We start from the raw sequence: 15,334 nt of genomic DNA on the forward strand, positions 1-15,334 counted from the left end.
TAACAAAGGTTACTATGGAGACCTCTCACGTCTTTTGTTATCTAAAGTGTAAAGATGCCAAACAGCTGCTACATGGGCCCTTTTATGAAAAACAAAAAACAAAGTAAAAAGAAATAAACCTTAAAGTTAATATGTAAACAATGAAATGTGTGATAGTTGCCATAAATGGTCGACTTAAATAATTTATGTCTGTGTGTCAGATGTGACGCTTCAGCAATACAACTAGCGCAGTTTTAGCAAGTTAGCGCTAATATTAGCCGGCTAGCGTTAGCTGAGCCTTCCTACAAGCTAGCCTTGGCTAGCTCGTAGTTCACGCTGGGAAGCAACTCGAAAATCTCAGCGACACTGGCACGGCTCAGTTAATGCATTTGTGGCGGAGTGTTGACGTTAGAAAAAAGCAATGATCCCGCTAGTTGTAGTGAGGCTTGACTGGCACCGGTTACGTAGAAAGCGTAGCTGTGGGCGGATCTGCGGTAACCAGTAGCTGAGCTGGACCTCCTCCGCAAGACGGGCCAGCAATGACGGATAGGGTTGATCCAGCCGGGGTTTGGATTCTGAGCCACCAGACATGATTTTATGAAGACCACCCTACAAGTAAGAGTTCCTGCTCGATGTACAAGTGTAATTCTGATCCCTCTGCTGATGGCGTCGGTGAAATAACGTGAGGAGGAATGGCAGAGGGTGGATTTTCCTATCTGAATCCTGCGAGAGGAAAGAGGTCGACAGATTAGGGAAAAAACGCGCAGCGATACTTTCGTTCCCTCCACAAAGCTTTCGGGGTCAAATGTAATTCTGCTTTGTGCAAACTATACGTGTTCATTGTAGTAAAAGGGTTTGCCTCGGAAAATATATGTTTTTCAATCTTGCAGTCTGCGAATGTGCGACTACATGTATATGACAGTGACAGCCATGTTCACAAGCTGGCTACAGCCGCGTTAGTACAGGCGGAGCAGTCTCTGTCATAATGGCTTACTTAGGAATTTTAGTGTTGCAATGCTAATTGCGGGGGTGGTGTCGTCTATATAAAGCAGGGTGTTGTCGCAAAGTGGCATTTTTTCTAACGAGACGCGATTAAAGGTCTTGGAATGGAATTGTGTTGCGTTCACGGGATCCCCTACAGTTTTCATTAGAAACATCAAAATGTATGCGGAATACAGAGACAGAGTGGAGTTTATTTAAACTACGGTGAAAACCGGTACTTCAGGTTTGTTATTTATATGTAATTTATTGTGCTAAACGCGTTAAGGCAGATACATTATGAACAACTAGTGACAGTGAAAAGAAACGTCCCTTTCAATTGAATCGAATTGAAAAATGCAATAAATTGCATCGATCTTTCTAACGTGTTGTTAGCTGTTAACATTTAAAATATCTAACGCCTGAATTATCTCTAAGAGGTTACTGGAGCGAGTAATAGCATATGTGTACTGTTTTTAAGTCGTGCACGTACGAGAATTTTCGACACGATCGTGAACAGGCATCCATAAAAGCGTCGGTGTTACGCAATCGGGGGAGGGCTGTCCATGCAAAGAGAGGAGGGGGACGTAGGAGGATACGTGCAAATACAGTCCTGAGCACAAAGTACCTATCTTGTGTTCTGACAGCTTTTGTACACGTAAAGCGACAGACGGGGTTGTCTGACTGATTCGGGACGTTTTCACCGAGAGGATCCGTGTACGGAGAAGAGCACTCCCCCCGAGTTTGATATCAAGAGTTGCTGGTAAGACGCTCGGGAATGATCTTTAATTATTATATTTACATCTTTGACGGTGTTAAAACACCACTTAATAATAAAAATGTAAATAATAATCAATATCCTGACGGTGGGGGAATTGACACAAGCTTTAAGTGCGCCACCAGAGGGAGTAGCATGTTTCAACACTACTCTGACTGGTTAATGTGTAAAAGGACAGTTTAAATTCCACCGTAAAAACATCAGCAGTTTAACTGAAACAAGTTAATGTTTGAGTTAATGTCGCGTTCAGGCGCTACATTTGGTCACGACTCGCTGGTATTCCTTGAGGAGCTGTGTGGTGTTTACATCAGTGCTGGCCCATTAAAACCCGAGCCACGTGTAGATAGCTGGGGACCATGTGGCCATTGTAAACACTGCTGCCTTGTGGGTCTTTATGTGCTGTAACGGGCTCTTTCTGTTACTTTTACCACCCAAATGCGGACTAAGTAGTCAGCTGGGTGTATTTCAGTGAGTTTTTTTGTGTATGTGTGTGTGTGGGGGGGGGCAGTTTCTGCCATAGCTCGGAGCCAGCTGACACTGTATCGTGCTTCTATTGTGCTGTTACGAGTATATTGTATTATGTAATGACACCAGCGCTATTTGCATGGAACTCCTTCCCAGCGGTCGGCCACCCCGATTATTAGGTTCCGCCACGTATCAACGTAAATGTCAGTATTGCTACAGGAAAGGTCAGACTCCCTCACGATAAGCAGACAGTTTGGGATCACCGGCGGGTCACGTCCCCCCCACGTCTTTTTGTGTGTACCAGTGAGTGTGGTACGGTGACAGCAGAATACAGAAGGGGCTGGCCAGTCAACTGCTCTCAGAGTCTTTGTTTCAGGGACCTAAACTCAATTTAGAGGCTTCAGGACGGGAACGGAAATAATTAATAAAGCAGTTTGTATTACTGAACATCGCTAATGTTATTAGGCTGCTGTCAGGGATGTGAAAGTAATAACTGAGGCTGCAGGAGCTTTTCTCCACGGACTTTCTTGTTCACATATGAATTGTGATTTATTTATTTATTTCTGTTAATGTAACCTGACAAAAAAGCTGATATATCCTTGCCAGACTGTATTTTCCACAACCCAAATTACATGTTTTTATTTGGAACAACTCCAGATATATTCAAATTTCTGTTATACATGTGAATAATAAAACATTCATTCCTCACATTATTGTTGCTGGAAATCGGTTTTGCCTAAAATGTTAACTGGAAAAGATTTGATTTGATAGAAACGGATGTTCATTTCCTCCTAACTTGGATATATTTCTAATCAAAGCTGCTTCTTCTTTTTTTCTTTTTTTTGGGGGGGGTGGGCTGTTACTCTTTATTATGGCTGATACTAATGTTTGAAATAAAATTTTGGCTGATAGCTAATACAAATATATTGTTATTGTAACTTTTTGTTTGCATTTTGTTCCAGAAACACAAATTAATTTATCTTAATTTTTAAACTTAACGTTAACATAAAAAAACAACAACAACAAAACGCATGTTTTAAGGTTTGTCAGCTAAAGATAAGTATCGATATTGATATCTGTGAACTGATATGAGTCAACAAGGCCAATTCAAATATGAAGCTGATCTGTGGGTGCGTACCTGTTCGGTATGCTGACCTTTCTCCTCGGTGGTAGTTCACATGTTTTAAAAATTCCTTCGCTGACAAAGTAACCAAACATGTGTTTGACCTGTGCGTGACCTATCTGAGCAGAATGTTTTAAGTAAGAGCAGTCTGATACATCACTGCTTAAAAGAACCAAATTACTGAGGTTATTGCTGCATGTGTTTGCTAATAGATTCCCAGAATTTGAGTTCAGAGGAAGTTTATGACATTTTGTATATTTAACAACGCTCAGGCTGTTTTTAATCAGCTGCTGAAACATAAACGTAAGTTAACTTGATGAGAACAAGTGACAGCACGGCATCTCCCATACAGTTTTTATTACCCCATTTTATTTTGCAGTTCAACACTGTCACCACATGTTCATGCTAAAGCTGTCAGAAGAGCCCATAATGCAAGCTCATATACATGCGTCGTTAATGCTTTCTGCAACCTCCAATGCCAGTAATGAGGAGGAGCCTGGAAATATGACAGAGTCAGTTTTGTGTGAAGATTTAAGGGCACGTGTGTGAGCGAGAGAATAACGGAGTACTTGGAGATGGGATAAACAAGATGTGTGAAAGCTTCCCTCAGAGGTCAGAGGTCACTGATTAGGATGTCTACGTGGAGCTTCAAGCCAGACTGTCGTTCTGATCTCGCTTCACCTTCCTCACACCTCCTTTAACTTTGTCTCTCTCTTTCTCTCTCTGACACACGCGCACACACACACACACACGTGTGTACACACACATTCTCTCTGCTGTCGTCTCATTAATATCATCGCCATCTGCTTCATATGTAACAGCCCAATTAGAGAGACGCACTTTGACCCTACCTGTCCAAATTTAATTTGAAGGTTCACAGTCGTCCCCACGCTCTCCACTCTCCTTACACAGTCTCACACACACACGCGCGCACGCACACACAATCCTGGATATAAGCAATCCAGACTTTGACCTTTCATCGTTGTGTCTCTGCAGGGCCTGAGCTGTGCAGCCTTGTATAGGTTTGGTTTTCACCCCCCAAGTGTCCCGTGGATATCAGCTGACCATGGCGGTCTGAGCAGAGAAAACGGGAGGAAAAAAAAAAAGCCTGGCGCAGTGTGTGTACACTCTAACACAGCGAGGCTTGACCACAAGCGGAGCAGAGAGAAGAGCCGGAGCAAAGAGGAGGGGAAAACAAAAAAAGCACATTTAAATACAAAATGTCTCAAAACAGAGAACTTGTGCTTTTCTACATAAGGTATAAACTCTCCCAGAGAAACTATCCTCTCAACCACATAGTACTCAACGAGCCTTCGAACAGGACTGATGGGGGGGCAGCGGGGTTGGATGAGGAACAGCGAATAGACACACACGCCAATGGGACTTTTAATGGCACGAGTCCCGGGACCCCACCGGCATCCCCGCAGCGGCGGCAGCAGCAGCCGCCATCAACGACGGACCTCGACGCAGTGAAGGAGGCGCTCCGGGACACGGCCAATGAGTTCGAGCTGCGATACGCTCGTGCCTTCAGCGACCTTCACAGCCAGCTGCACATCACGCCGGCCACGGCCTACCAAAGCTTCGAGAACGTGATGGATGAGGTGTTCCGGGACGGCGTTAACTGGGGCCGCATCGTAGGGCTTTTCGCGTTCGGCGGGGCACTGTGTGTCGAGTGCGTCGAGAAGGAGATGAGCCCCTTGGTGGGCAGGATCGTAGAGTGGATGACGGTCTACCTAGACAACCACATTCAGCCCTGGATCCAGAGCCAAGGAGGATGGGTGAGTCACACACACAGAAGCGCACATGCCATTTGCTTGTATAGCCTCTTTCATAAAAGGGCTCTTTAACATTGCGGCCTTTAATTACACAGGCAAGGTAAGCTCAGGTCGCCAGCATGGAAAATTTCCTTGCTGCCACTTTTACTATGCAGTCAGGTGGAAAATAAGGTTAAAACCTGCCCTTACTTTTCCCATCTACTTCTGGAAGTGCGCCTGCTTTTGTTGCTATAGTGATAGCGGTGTTTTTGATCATATGTGCCGTTTCCCTGTCAAGAGCAGATTTGCTCCATTGTGTTAGTTGTGAGGCTTTCCTGCCTGCGTGGCTTGACCTCTAGAGGATCGTTTTTTTGTGTCTCGGTAATCTAACAAGTCGACATGAGACAGTGGCTGGCTCCATAACCTGCCAAGAAGAGACTTGAGATTGGATCTGATGAAGATGGAAATTGGAACACACGTGGCTTCAAGAAACATCTGTCTTTAAAAGCAGTAAAAACAAGCGTGCCTGTGTGGTCAGCAGCTAGTGCAGCTGTTTTCTAATTGATCAGCATCACGCTGCTCAATGAGCTGAATCGAAGTGGGAGATTAACGGCCTAAATCAGGGTTCTGGGAGTCTCCTGCTGCCTGCCTGGGGATCGAAGTTCTGTCATCACAGGGCAGGATAAAGTCCAAGGCTTTTACAGATAGCCCTTTGTTTTGCTCTGGTCAGTTTATCGGCTCTGTGCTCCGTTTTTTTTTTTTGTTTTCTTTTTCGTTCTTCCACTCTCTGATCATTTTATCTGTGCAATTTTTTTTTTTCTTCAGTTGTCTTTCACCGAGGCAGCTGCATACAGATGAAAGCTCAGGTTTCCCCCCCCCCTCCCTCCTCCTCGGGTTAGTTTTAAAGTCAGCCACACTGGTACGGACAGTACCAGCGTGTGTTTGTGTGTGCTCGTGCACACTTTGAGGACAGATAAGGTCAGCTCTTTCCCTTTGTCTCAGCTATTTGATGGTATGTAATAGAGCGGGAGAAGAGGGCTGGTTATATTTATACCAGTGCTCTATAACACCAGGTCAAAGGTCGACTCTATAAAAACCAACATCCCTGTGGCTGAAAAGCTTCCAAAAAAACAACATGAAAGATCATCGCTCTGCTGTTTATACTGTAGATGTTAAAATATGCATTTCTTTCACCACCTTACCAAGTGGTGTCAGGTTATGGAAGCGACTGACAAGGGTCTGATTTGTAAGAGCTTTGCTGCTTTTAAATGCTAATAATGCAATTATTTGACTATCTGCTGAGAGATCCAATGACAAAGCACCTGTAGGTCTGAGCTCAAAATGACACCTTTTTTTGTTTTGTTTTGTTTTTTGTTTGTAGCCACGTGGTGTGGCACAATATCTCATTAGCTTCTTGATTGAGTGCTATGAAGTTTTCCGCACTCACTTCTTGCTCCCTGTCAAACGGCAATAATGTCGCAATATCCGATTTTATTTGACAGTTATAGCCAAACTCAGTCATGGAAACATTACTGTTTTTGTATCTATAGCTGAATGACACAGTGACCACTTGGACATTAGTTAATGACTACTGACTCCTAAACTTATACAACTTCTAAGTGCGATCACTATTAACAACTGTTTTTCTCCAAATATGTAATCAAGTGTTAGCGGCTACTCGGTACGTGTTAGACGTTTATGGTGACGATAGATGAGCCGAGAGCTTACAGGTTAATCTGATGCTTCATCTGATTTTCACATCCTGACCGCAAATGGATGTTTTCAGTGTTGTCATCGCAGTCTTATCAACACATATGTCATGATCTCCATGATCTCATAGTCGAAATGATCCAGGCACCCCACACTCACACTCTCAAACACAAAGGCATTTTGCTTAGCAACAAGTTAGACTAATTAGTTAAGATGCTGAAGATAGAAGCTTGCGGTTAGTGGCCTGTGTGTCAGTGTAACCTAGACTCGGAGATATGAATGACTTCATCTGAAATGTTCAATGGATGTCATCTGCCAGCACGGTTTCACTTCTGCCTGATGTTGAGCACATGATGCCACTTCCTTCCGTCTGTTCCCCCTTCTCTTCCATTTCTATAAGTCACTTTCATAATGGTGCTCCACTGGCTCGTTTAAGGGGGAAAAGAGCTGCTTTTGACATGTGTCCTGTGTAAGTTGCTTGTGAGCTGACACACTTTGAGTCGAGGTATTCATACTAAAACAAACTTCAGGAGGTGGTTTACCACTGCAGTTCTATCTTTTATGCCTCCCCCTCCCTTTGTCACAGTGTCATTGCCTTCTTTTTGTGGGTTTGTCTGTTCAAAGACAGCCTACACTTTCCCTGAAACGCACCAGAGTCTCTGAGTAAAACCCACACGAGACTTTGTTGTTCTTTTTTTCTTTTTCTTTTCTTTTTTTTTTGGTCTTTCATTTCCCTCTTTTCTTCCTTTCCTCCCCTGACGCCTCCTCACAGGGATGAAGCACAAAACCGTTGGCAGATGTGGGTATAGCTGTGAGGCAGGTGTGCCCTTAGTGTTAGCTGATGAAATATTAGTCCGCCCTAAGCAGCAGCAAGGTCACTGTTTCAGTTTCACTCAGCAATCACTCTTTCTCATCATCTTATTATCGCACGTTTTTACTGTTTGGGAAGAACCAAACGGCTCAGGGTAGTTTCCCAAAAGTTGGGATTTTACAGCAGGTTTTAAAGCTTCAGAAACAGTCTCGCATTCATAAGACTAAACACTTATTATCAAAGCAGCTTGTTTTCCAGTAGTACTGTGCAGAAATGCAGCACAGTCTTATGGATGGTCTATGATTTACACAGATTGTTTCAGTTTTTTTCCAAGAAAAATACTCAGTGACTTAAATATCAGTAGGGTTACTACAAAGAAAGTTCAGTATAGCCTGTCTCTTATCAGTGATAAGGTTGTTTTTTTTTTTTTTTTTATCACCCAGGATTTCTTTATCAGGCGACGTGTGCACTCCCATGAAAGGGGATTTCTGATCAGTAGTTTGACTCTTCTGCATAAAATAAAAAGCCAGCTAATTCAGACAGGTGACAGAGAGCTGTTAAGCAGGGTTTTTACTGCATATAAAAATTTAGTGACAACAAACCCAGGAGTGTTTTAAAGTACTGTGAATTTCAAGTTGGATTTTAGTCACTCAAGCTTTAATGCATTTTTTTTTAAATCCATCTATGTAATGTCCAGTTTTGTGCTGCGTTAGGTAACAGAAGTTATGTGCAGACTAATCCTGGCTATGACCACAGTCACCGTGTCGAGCCCATTTTGAGCCGGACAAACCAAGTTGGTGTGCAAACCAGGATTGTTCTCAGAAAATTGTAAAACCACAAGTTAATATATAAACCTGACACATTTTGAAATAAACGAGATGTCACGCATGTCACACTGAGTGAAAATTAAACGCTCCACCATCATTAGAGAGAAATCTTAGCAAGAATTGTTCTTTTTGCTTAAAAAAGTGAATAAATAAAATAATATCTTCAGCTTTGGTTCTATGAAATAAGAAGTAGTAATTTTATAGACTGAAGTCTGAGAGTTGGAATCTGAATCGCTGCTTTTTAAAACGTTGATGCGAAGAAAACGTGTGACATTGTTTTGACCTGGTGGAATCAGCCGAGGTGCCAGTTTAAATATTGTAAAGTGAACGGTGTTTTGATCAAGTGTCGCTGTCATAAAAGCTGATAAAGCCTCAGCCTAAATGATCCCGCCGGAGCTTATTTTGGAGCCTCCTCTGTCCAGGACGCCGCGATATTTAATGGTAGCTCGGTGTGCGAGATAAATCCGTTCAGCCACAGCTTGTGGTTTTTAAAGAACAACAGGAGCAGAGCCATATATTGTCTGATAATAAACCTCCTTGGCAGACAGCAGCAGTAGAGACAGTGCTATCGACCTAATAATGCTGTTTCCAGCAGAGCAGGCAGTGGCAGTGATTACTCAGTGGAGATTGAGCCGCCTCAGGGTGGGGGTACAGGGTTATTACCAATTATAGATGAATAATATCTCAACCTGCTACTGGGGGAAACAATGTTTTTTTTTTTTTTCTTTCTTTTTTTTCCCCTCCCTGACAGACTAATAAAGCCTAAACTCATTTAGAAGAACCATGTTGCCACAGTCTGGGGATGCTTGGCTGGAGCTGGATGGGTCGAGTGGGGGTGTATGCAGAGAAACTAAGGAAGCCCATTAGTCCAGTTGTTGTGCTTTGTACTTTTGACGTTTTCGCTAAGGTGAAGGAAAAGTTAACTACAAGAAAAATGAGCAGTGAAATCCTTACTTCAGCTTTGCTTTTTCTTTTTTTTTAATCAGCCACTTATGGCTGTGCACACTATATGCCACGTTTTTCACTCGCACTTAAATGAAAGTCTGGCTTTTCTTATTGTGAACAAACCTCATCAGATCCTACTAACAAGAACCTAGTTTGTATCTACAGCCTGATGTAACGTGTAACCTCAGTGTTGTAAAGCTCTGTAATTGGACAAAAACAGTTATGCACTGTTACAATTCTTACAGCTACTGTAGAAGTTCTTTGCCACAAATGTGTAGTATTACACTCAGTATATTACTCCCTCCACAATGAGCTGATGGTAAGTGACTTTTGTTAGAAACGTCAGCAGCCTTTTGTTTTAGAAATCTTTCTGGCAGCTATATATTTACTTATTTTAAGCAGCACAGAGACAGCAAAAAAAACCAGAACATAAAATGTAATAAATGTCGACCTTTGGAAGCAAAGGACAGATAATAAACTGCATGTTTTATGACAAAAAACTATTCTGAACTATCTCTGAACTATCTCAATTTTCTGTCAGAGCTGCCCGAAATATTCAGAAAAGGTCCTCAAGTAATTTCAGTCAGCTTTTCTTTGTCCTGAAGTGTTTATGTAATTATTTCTAGTTGTAGGGTTAGAATTTTTTTTCTTTTAATTTAAAAAAAAATGCTATTAGATTTTTGGCACTAAAACAAACAAACTGACTTTCTTACAGTTTGTTTCTTTGTTATTATAAAAGTGGCCTTCTGAATACAAAAGCAGAAATAGCAGGGAGTTACAGGAAGGATATTCCTATGCAGAAGTTCCTCTGTACGTGGTGGGATTGTCCCGAAACCTACAGACAGTCAAGACGTCGTTGTGTTTTTCTTTATTTTTCAGCCTCTTGATGAGGGATTGTTAATCACACACACAGTGTTGATGTATGTGATTATGAATGTAGGCTGTTGTAGAGTGGTTAGACACCGAGGCTGTAATTAAGGGTCCACAGAAGGTAAGCGCATTGACTTGTTTTGACTAGGGAAACACCTGAGTTGCCTTTGTGCTGCTTTCTCCTCTGCAGACTTACTTAACCCTCGGTCTCTCTCTCTGTAATTAACATGCACATAGGATACGCAGTTACATCCACAGAGTCGTCTGTCAGACTGTCCTAATGTAGTGGAGCAGGAAATCGCACCCTTGGGACCTAAGCTGGCTGCTTCAAAACCCCCCAACCCCTCATCCACCCCCACCCCCACCGCCACCCCCCCTTCCAACCTTGAGTATCTATACCCTCCCTCTGTTTCCCTCCTGTGTCCTTCTTTCTCCTTTAAATGCACAGCTCCTTACGACAATTGAAATTTTTTTTTGTCCCATATTTTTCCATCTGTGCCCTTCCTCCCCTTTTTGTCCTCCTTTTCACTCCTTTCCCTCCTCCTCGGCACCCAGCTACGTCCAGTCCAAAGACCACAGCAGCTAAACGTGTTCCAGCTCGCACATTGCCGCAAACCTCGTCAATCTCGCCATTAACCCTGTGCACCCGTGTTCCCGTGCTCGTCCTCCACATCACCCATAACATCATCATCAACACTATCGATTCCCTCCCACTTGATCCCGACTCACTCCCACCCCCTCCCACGCAGCTGCCACCGTCCCTTCATCTTCCTTCTTCTTTAACATCTCCCTCCACATCATCCTCCTCCTCCTCTCCGCTTTATCACTAATAGCTCACATGCGGCCAATTAAGAGACACGTTTTTATATTTTCGTGGCGCTTTCTTTGTTTTTTTGCATTAAGGATGGCGTTCTGCTCACGAAGCAAAGTTTCCAGGGACTGATGGGGTGTTTGTTTGTAAGCACACGTGTAGCGTGGGTGGTTGTTGTCTCATATATCGTATCGTTTTTATTGTATGGTGGCGCACTGCAGAGGGGAGGGGACGGCGCCAAGTCAGACTGGTCATGTGACTACCTCAGACAAAGAACCTGTGGCCACATAGACACAAACACAGAGGAAAATGGGCTATACTGGCTTTTTAGTTGCGCCCACAGGTACAGCGTTGCATCGCAGACAAAGCCTTCGCTGATATGAAAGCAACTTTGTCATTGTCACATTCTTTGACTTGTGACACACACAGAGACACCCCCCCCCCCCCCCCTTTTTTTTTTTTTTTTTTTTTGGATCAATGGCGGGCACTTTTGTTGGACCGGCATCAATAACTGGCTTTTTGCAGTGGGCGGCTTTATGCAGATTGATCTCTGAATGTAGCTGCTCACCCGTGGACATGTCTCTATTGTTTCTGTGTGCATACGTTAAAGCTCGCGCATTAGTTTTTCATGATCTGTGACACTGGACGTGTGTGTTAGCGCGCGTGCTCGTAGTCAATGGTGGGTGTCAGAATCACAGCTTGAGGATGGCAGCAAACAGATTGTATGATTCAGGCGCCACCAGCTCCATGACAGGAACATCAGACAGGGACCAGTTGTGTGTTTTTTAAAGTTGTCTGGCGCTTATGTTCGTGTGTGTGTGTGTGTGTGTGTGAAGTGGGGGGTTCTACTTGAAGAAAAAGGACATGGAGGAGCTATTCTTGTGTTGTTGTGGTAGCCATGTCTGGGAGGGGGGGACTAAAAGCAGAATTATTTTGGTCAGTAATTGGGATCTGGATGATTTTATATCTAATCTTACATCTTAGAGGACAATGGGGGAGCCGAAGCCAACAATCAGCCAACACCTCAGTGAGGCAGTAAAAAACACTCCCCGGGTTCAACTATGGAAAGACTTTTACTTCTTCTAGAACACAAGTGTCAAACTCTGGCCCGCGGGCCAAATTTGGCCTGCAGCCTAATTACATTTGGCCCGCGAAGCCATTAGAACTGGCCTGATGGTATTATACAGCTAATATATATATTGTTTAGTATTAAGCTTTGCTTGTTCCGTATTCAGTTTTTCAGCAAAACTTGTTTGAGTCCATAAGAAAAGATTCATTCTTATATCTGGAGGAAGATTTTTTTTTTCAATAAATATTAATGTTAGCCCGCGACTTTGTTCCAGTTTTGAATTTTTGCCCACTGTGTATTTGAGTTTGACTATCCTGCTCTGGAAGGTTCTTGTTGACTAAAAGCTCTTTTTTTTTTTTTTCATCAGCTTAAAATGTGAGATTCACAAAAAGAACTTCATACGAGCAATAAATCATTCAAAAAGTCATCTTTTATGGACGTTTTTCTTGCTTTGTTATTGTTGAAATCCAAACCTGGGCTGTACCGTTGCTAATGCTTTTTGTGTTAGCTATCGTGTCTGAGTATTGATGGATATTTACCTCAGTTTGTGGAAGAGTGATAATTTCAGGCTTTCTACTTTCTCATCGTCTAACTAAGGAAAGAGAAAATATTTGAAAATTCTTCTTTGATTATTTTTATATAAACACACAGTGGCTATTTCATTAGCTACTCCTTGCTAGTACTAAGCTTTCAGATCTGCTTTAATCCTTCATGCAGAGATTCAACAAGGTGCTGAAAACATTGCTCAGATATTTTGCTCAATGTTGACGTGATAGTGCCACAGAGTTGCTGCAGATAGGTCAGCTGCACATCTTCGATTCCACCACATCTGAGAGGTGCTCAGTAAAGCCTAGAGACGGTTGAGTGGGAAAATCCTGGTAGATCGGGAGTTTCTAAAAAGCTCAGAGCAGCCTGCTTTGAGCTTCAGTAGTTCCTCTTTACCATATCTACATCACAGCCCTCAAATTTCCAGAGTCACAGTAACAATCTGCTACCACTGCAGTGGTTGTTTGTTTGTTTGTTTATTTATTCATTTATTTTGCTGGGGAAAAAAATCAAAATAGAACAGAAAACCTAGTCAACAGCCACCAATCAAGGATTCTGGTTTAGATTCTTAAAAGCTATGTGATTGGTGGTTTAAGTATTTGCTTTAACAAGCAGTTGAACAGATATACCTAATGAAATGGCTTTATAATAGCTGAAAGAGCTAGTCTTTAAGTGTGTGTGTGCGCGTGTGTGTGTGTGTGTAACATCGGTTGGTCATGTGAGAGACGAGACCTGTGGCCCCGAAGCGTCACAAACACACACACAGGAAAACACAGCAGTGAGATATCAATACATGCTCCTAATGAATACACGTGCTGCATCTAGACTGCATCTGATTCTCTTTATCAGCGTCTTCTCTCTCTGATTTCGAAACCCAGACTGGTGTCACAGCAGCGAGGCATCTGTGCGTTCCATATCCAGACGCTGTTTATGTACACAGGACGGATATCCAGCTGCGTAATAGACGTGTGTGTGCGTGCGTCTATACTGCCAGCGCTCTGCGGCACGCCGGGCTGTTAGAGCGGTTTTGCCAGACTGGTAGACATCAGACTGCCACTGTAGTGTGTCTCCAACTACCCACGCACCCCCCACCCACCCAAAACGCTGGCAGAATGAAGAAGCATGGACTTCTAGAGAGGCAAATGCAGACAGAGAGGAACATGAGGCTTGTGACTCAGCAAGACAAGGATGCGCATGAGATGCATGTAGGTCAGTAAGTTAAACGGGCTATGTGGTGCAGTCTGTGTGCACCGTGATGGTTCTACACATGCACTTCGAGTGCATACGAGCAGAACAGCTGGATGTTTGCAGCGCTCGGTGGAGATGCTACATTCAGTTGCTCTACGTGCTGCTCCACTTCTGAGTGGCTTAGTGGGGAAATCAGGTCACAAGCAAACCCCCCCTTCTCCCTACATCTTTCTCTCCAGTCTCCCCTCTCCTGCTGTCTGCTTGCCCCCTCAATTTGTAGGCCACTCTTCGTCTTATGTCAAACATATGTATATGAGAGAGAGACAGAGAGAGATGCATGGATGTATCTTATGTCTTTACATAGATCTAATATCTGCCTGCCTCTCTTCTCTCATTGCATTTCATCCCTCACCACCCTCCTCTCTTACTGCCTTTTTCCCCATTTCTCCCTCTCTCCGCTCATATCTGTGATGAGATTATGAGGCATATCATGGGATTAGCGAGACTCGTGGCATGTATTAAAGTGGGAGAGCTGAGGAACAGATAGCGAGGGTTGATGACTATTTCATGGTAATGTGGCACCCAATCTCATATAAGGCTAAATGATGATAAAGAGCATCAAGGCCATCGTCATTGTATTCATCACAGGTTTGTTTGAATGGCCTCAGGGGCTTAAAGCAATAGAGACGAAACCGTATCTGCATCAGCTCCGAAATATTAAAGAAAAAGGAGGAAAAAAATAAGAGGGAACAAAAACTTGGAGGCTTGGAGATATTCATCTCCAGGTTTCTTTCATGTAGGCAAACTTTCTGAAAGTGAACAGTAAGTGATAGGAAGTGTGGTTTAAAGGAAAGCTGCCTCTGCCGCCACTTTCTCCTCTCTCCACATTCTTTTCTCATCATGGGTTTCCCATTTTTCTGTTTCCAGTCATTTTCATCAGCCTTTTTTCCCCCTGCAGCCTGCTTCACCCTTGTTCGTGTGTTCTACTTTCCTTTTCTCTTATTTAGTTCTCTCCCACCCCCTGACTCCCTTTTTTGTCTTTTTGTTCCGTCTCAGTCTGTTACCTCCCTCGATTTCTGTCTCTTCCAGCTCTTCCGGACAGATGGCAGGTCTCAGGGTTACGGTGTGTTGTCTGGGTGGGGTGACGGCCTACAGGGCAGTGGGTTATATCAGCGAAGACATCCTGCCACGCCGTCTTTGCTTCCCTTACATCCTCCATCTCTGCCTTTACACTCTGCCAACCTTGCGTTCTCTCTGTCAGATGTACACACAAACGTTCTCGAGTCCTTGGCCTTCCTGTTGGGTCTCAGCGGTGTATACATACAGTATGTGTATGCGTCTGCTGACAGAATGAGGTTTTGTGGAGAGAGACGGCCCCCAGAGTGGGGCAGGGAACAGATTGGAGTCTGAGCCTGCATGTCCTGACTCATTAATCTCTTCTTTAATTCATGGTCTCACCGCCGGCTCAACACGTGCGCAC

General features: G+C 43.5%; 1 protein-coding gene across 2 annotated transcripts in view; it reads left to right on the forward strand.

Moving 5' to 3' along the window:
- The first annotated feature begins 600 nt into the window (after window positions 1–600).
- The window catches only part of bcl2l1 (BCL2 like 1), a 33,147-nt gene continuing 18,413 nt past the window's right edge, over window positions 601–15,334 (forward strand). The window contains exons 1-2 of one of the 2 annotated variants that reach the window (XM_040013836.1): window positions 601–1,204; window positions 4,320–5,101. In XM_040013836.1, coding sequence (XP_039869770.1) covers window positions 4,544–5,101 — 558 coding nt within the window. In that variant the 5' untranslated portion in view covers window positions 601–1,204; window positions 4,320–4,543. Of the gene's footprint in view, window positions 1,205–1,228; window positions 1,721–4,319; window positions 5,102–15,334 lie in introns of those variants that run through there. The other variant, XM_040013835.1, reaches the window with a different exon arrangement.

This window comes from Simochromis diagramma, unplaced genomic scaffold (genome assembly GCF_900408965.1).
Source record: "Simochromis diagramma unplaced genomic scaffold, fSimDia1.1 OVJJ01000705.1, whole genome shotgun sequence".
Classification (NCBI taxonomy): Eukaryota; Metazoa; Chordata; class Actinopteri; order Cichliformes; family Cichlidae; genus Simochromis; species Simochromis diagramma.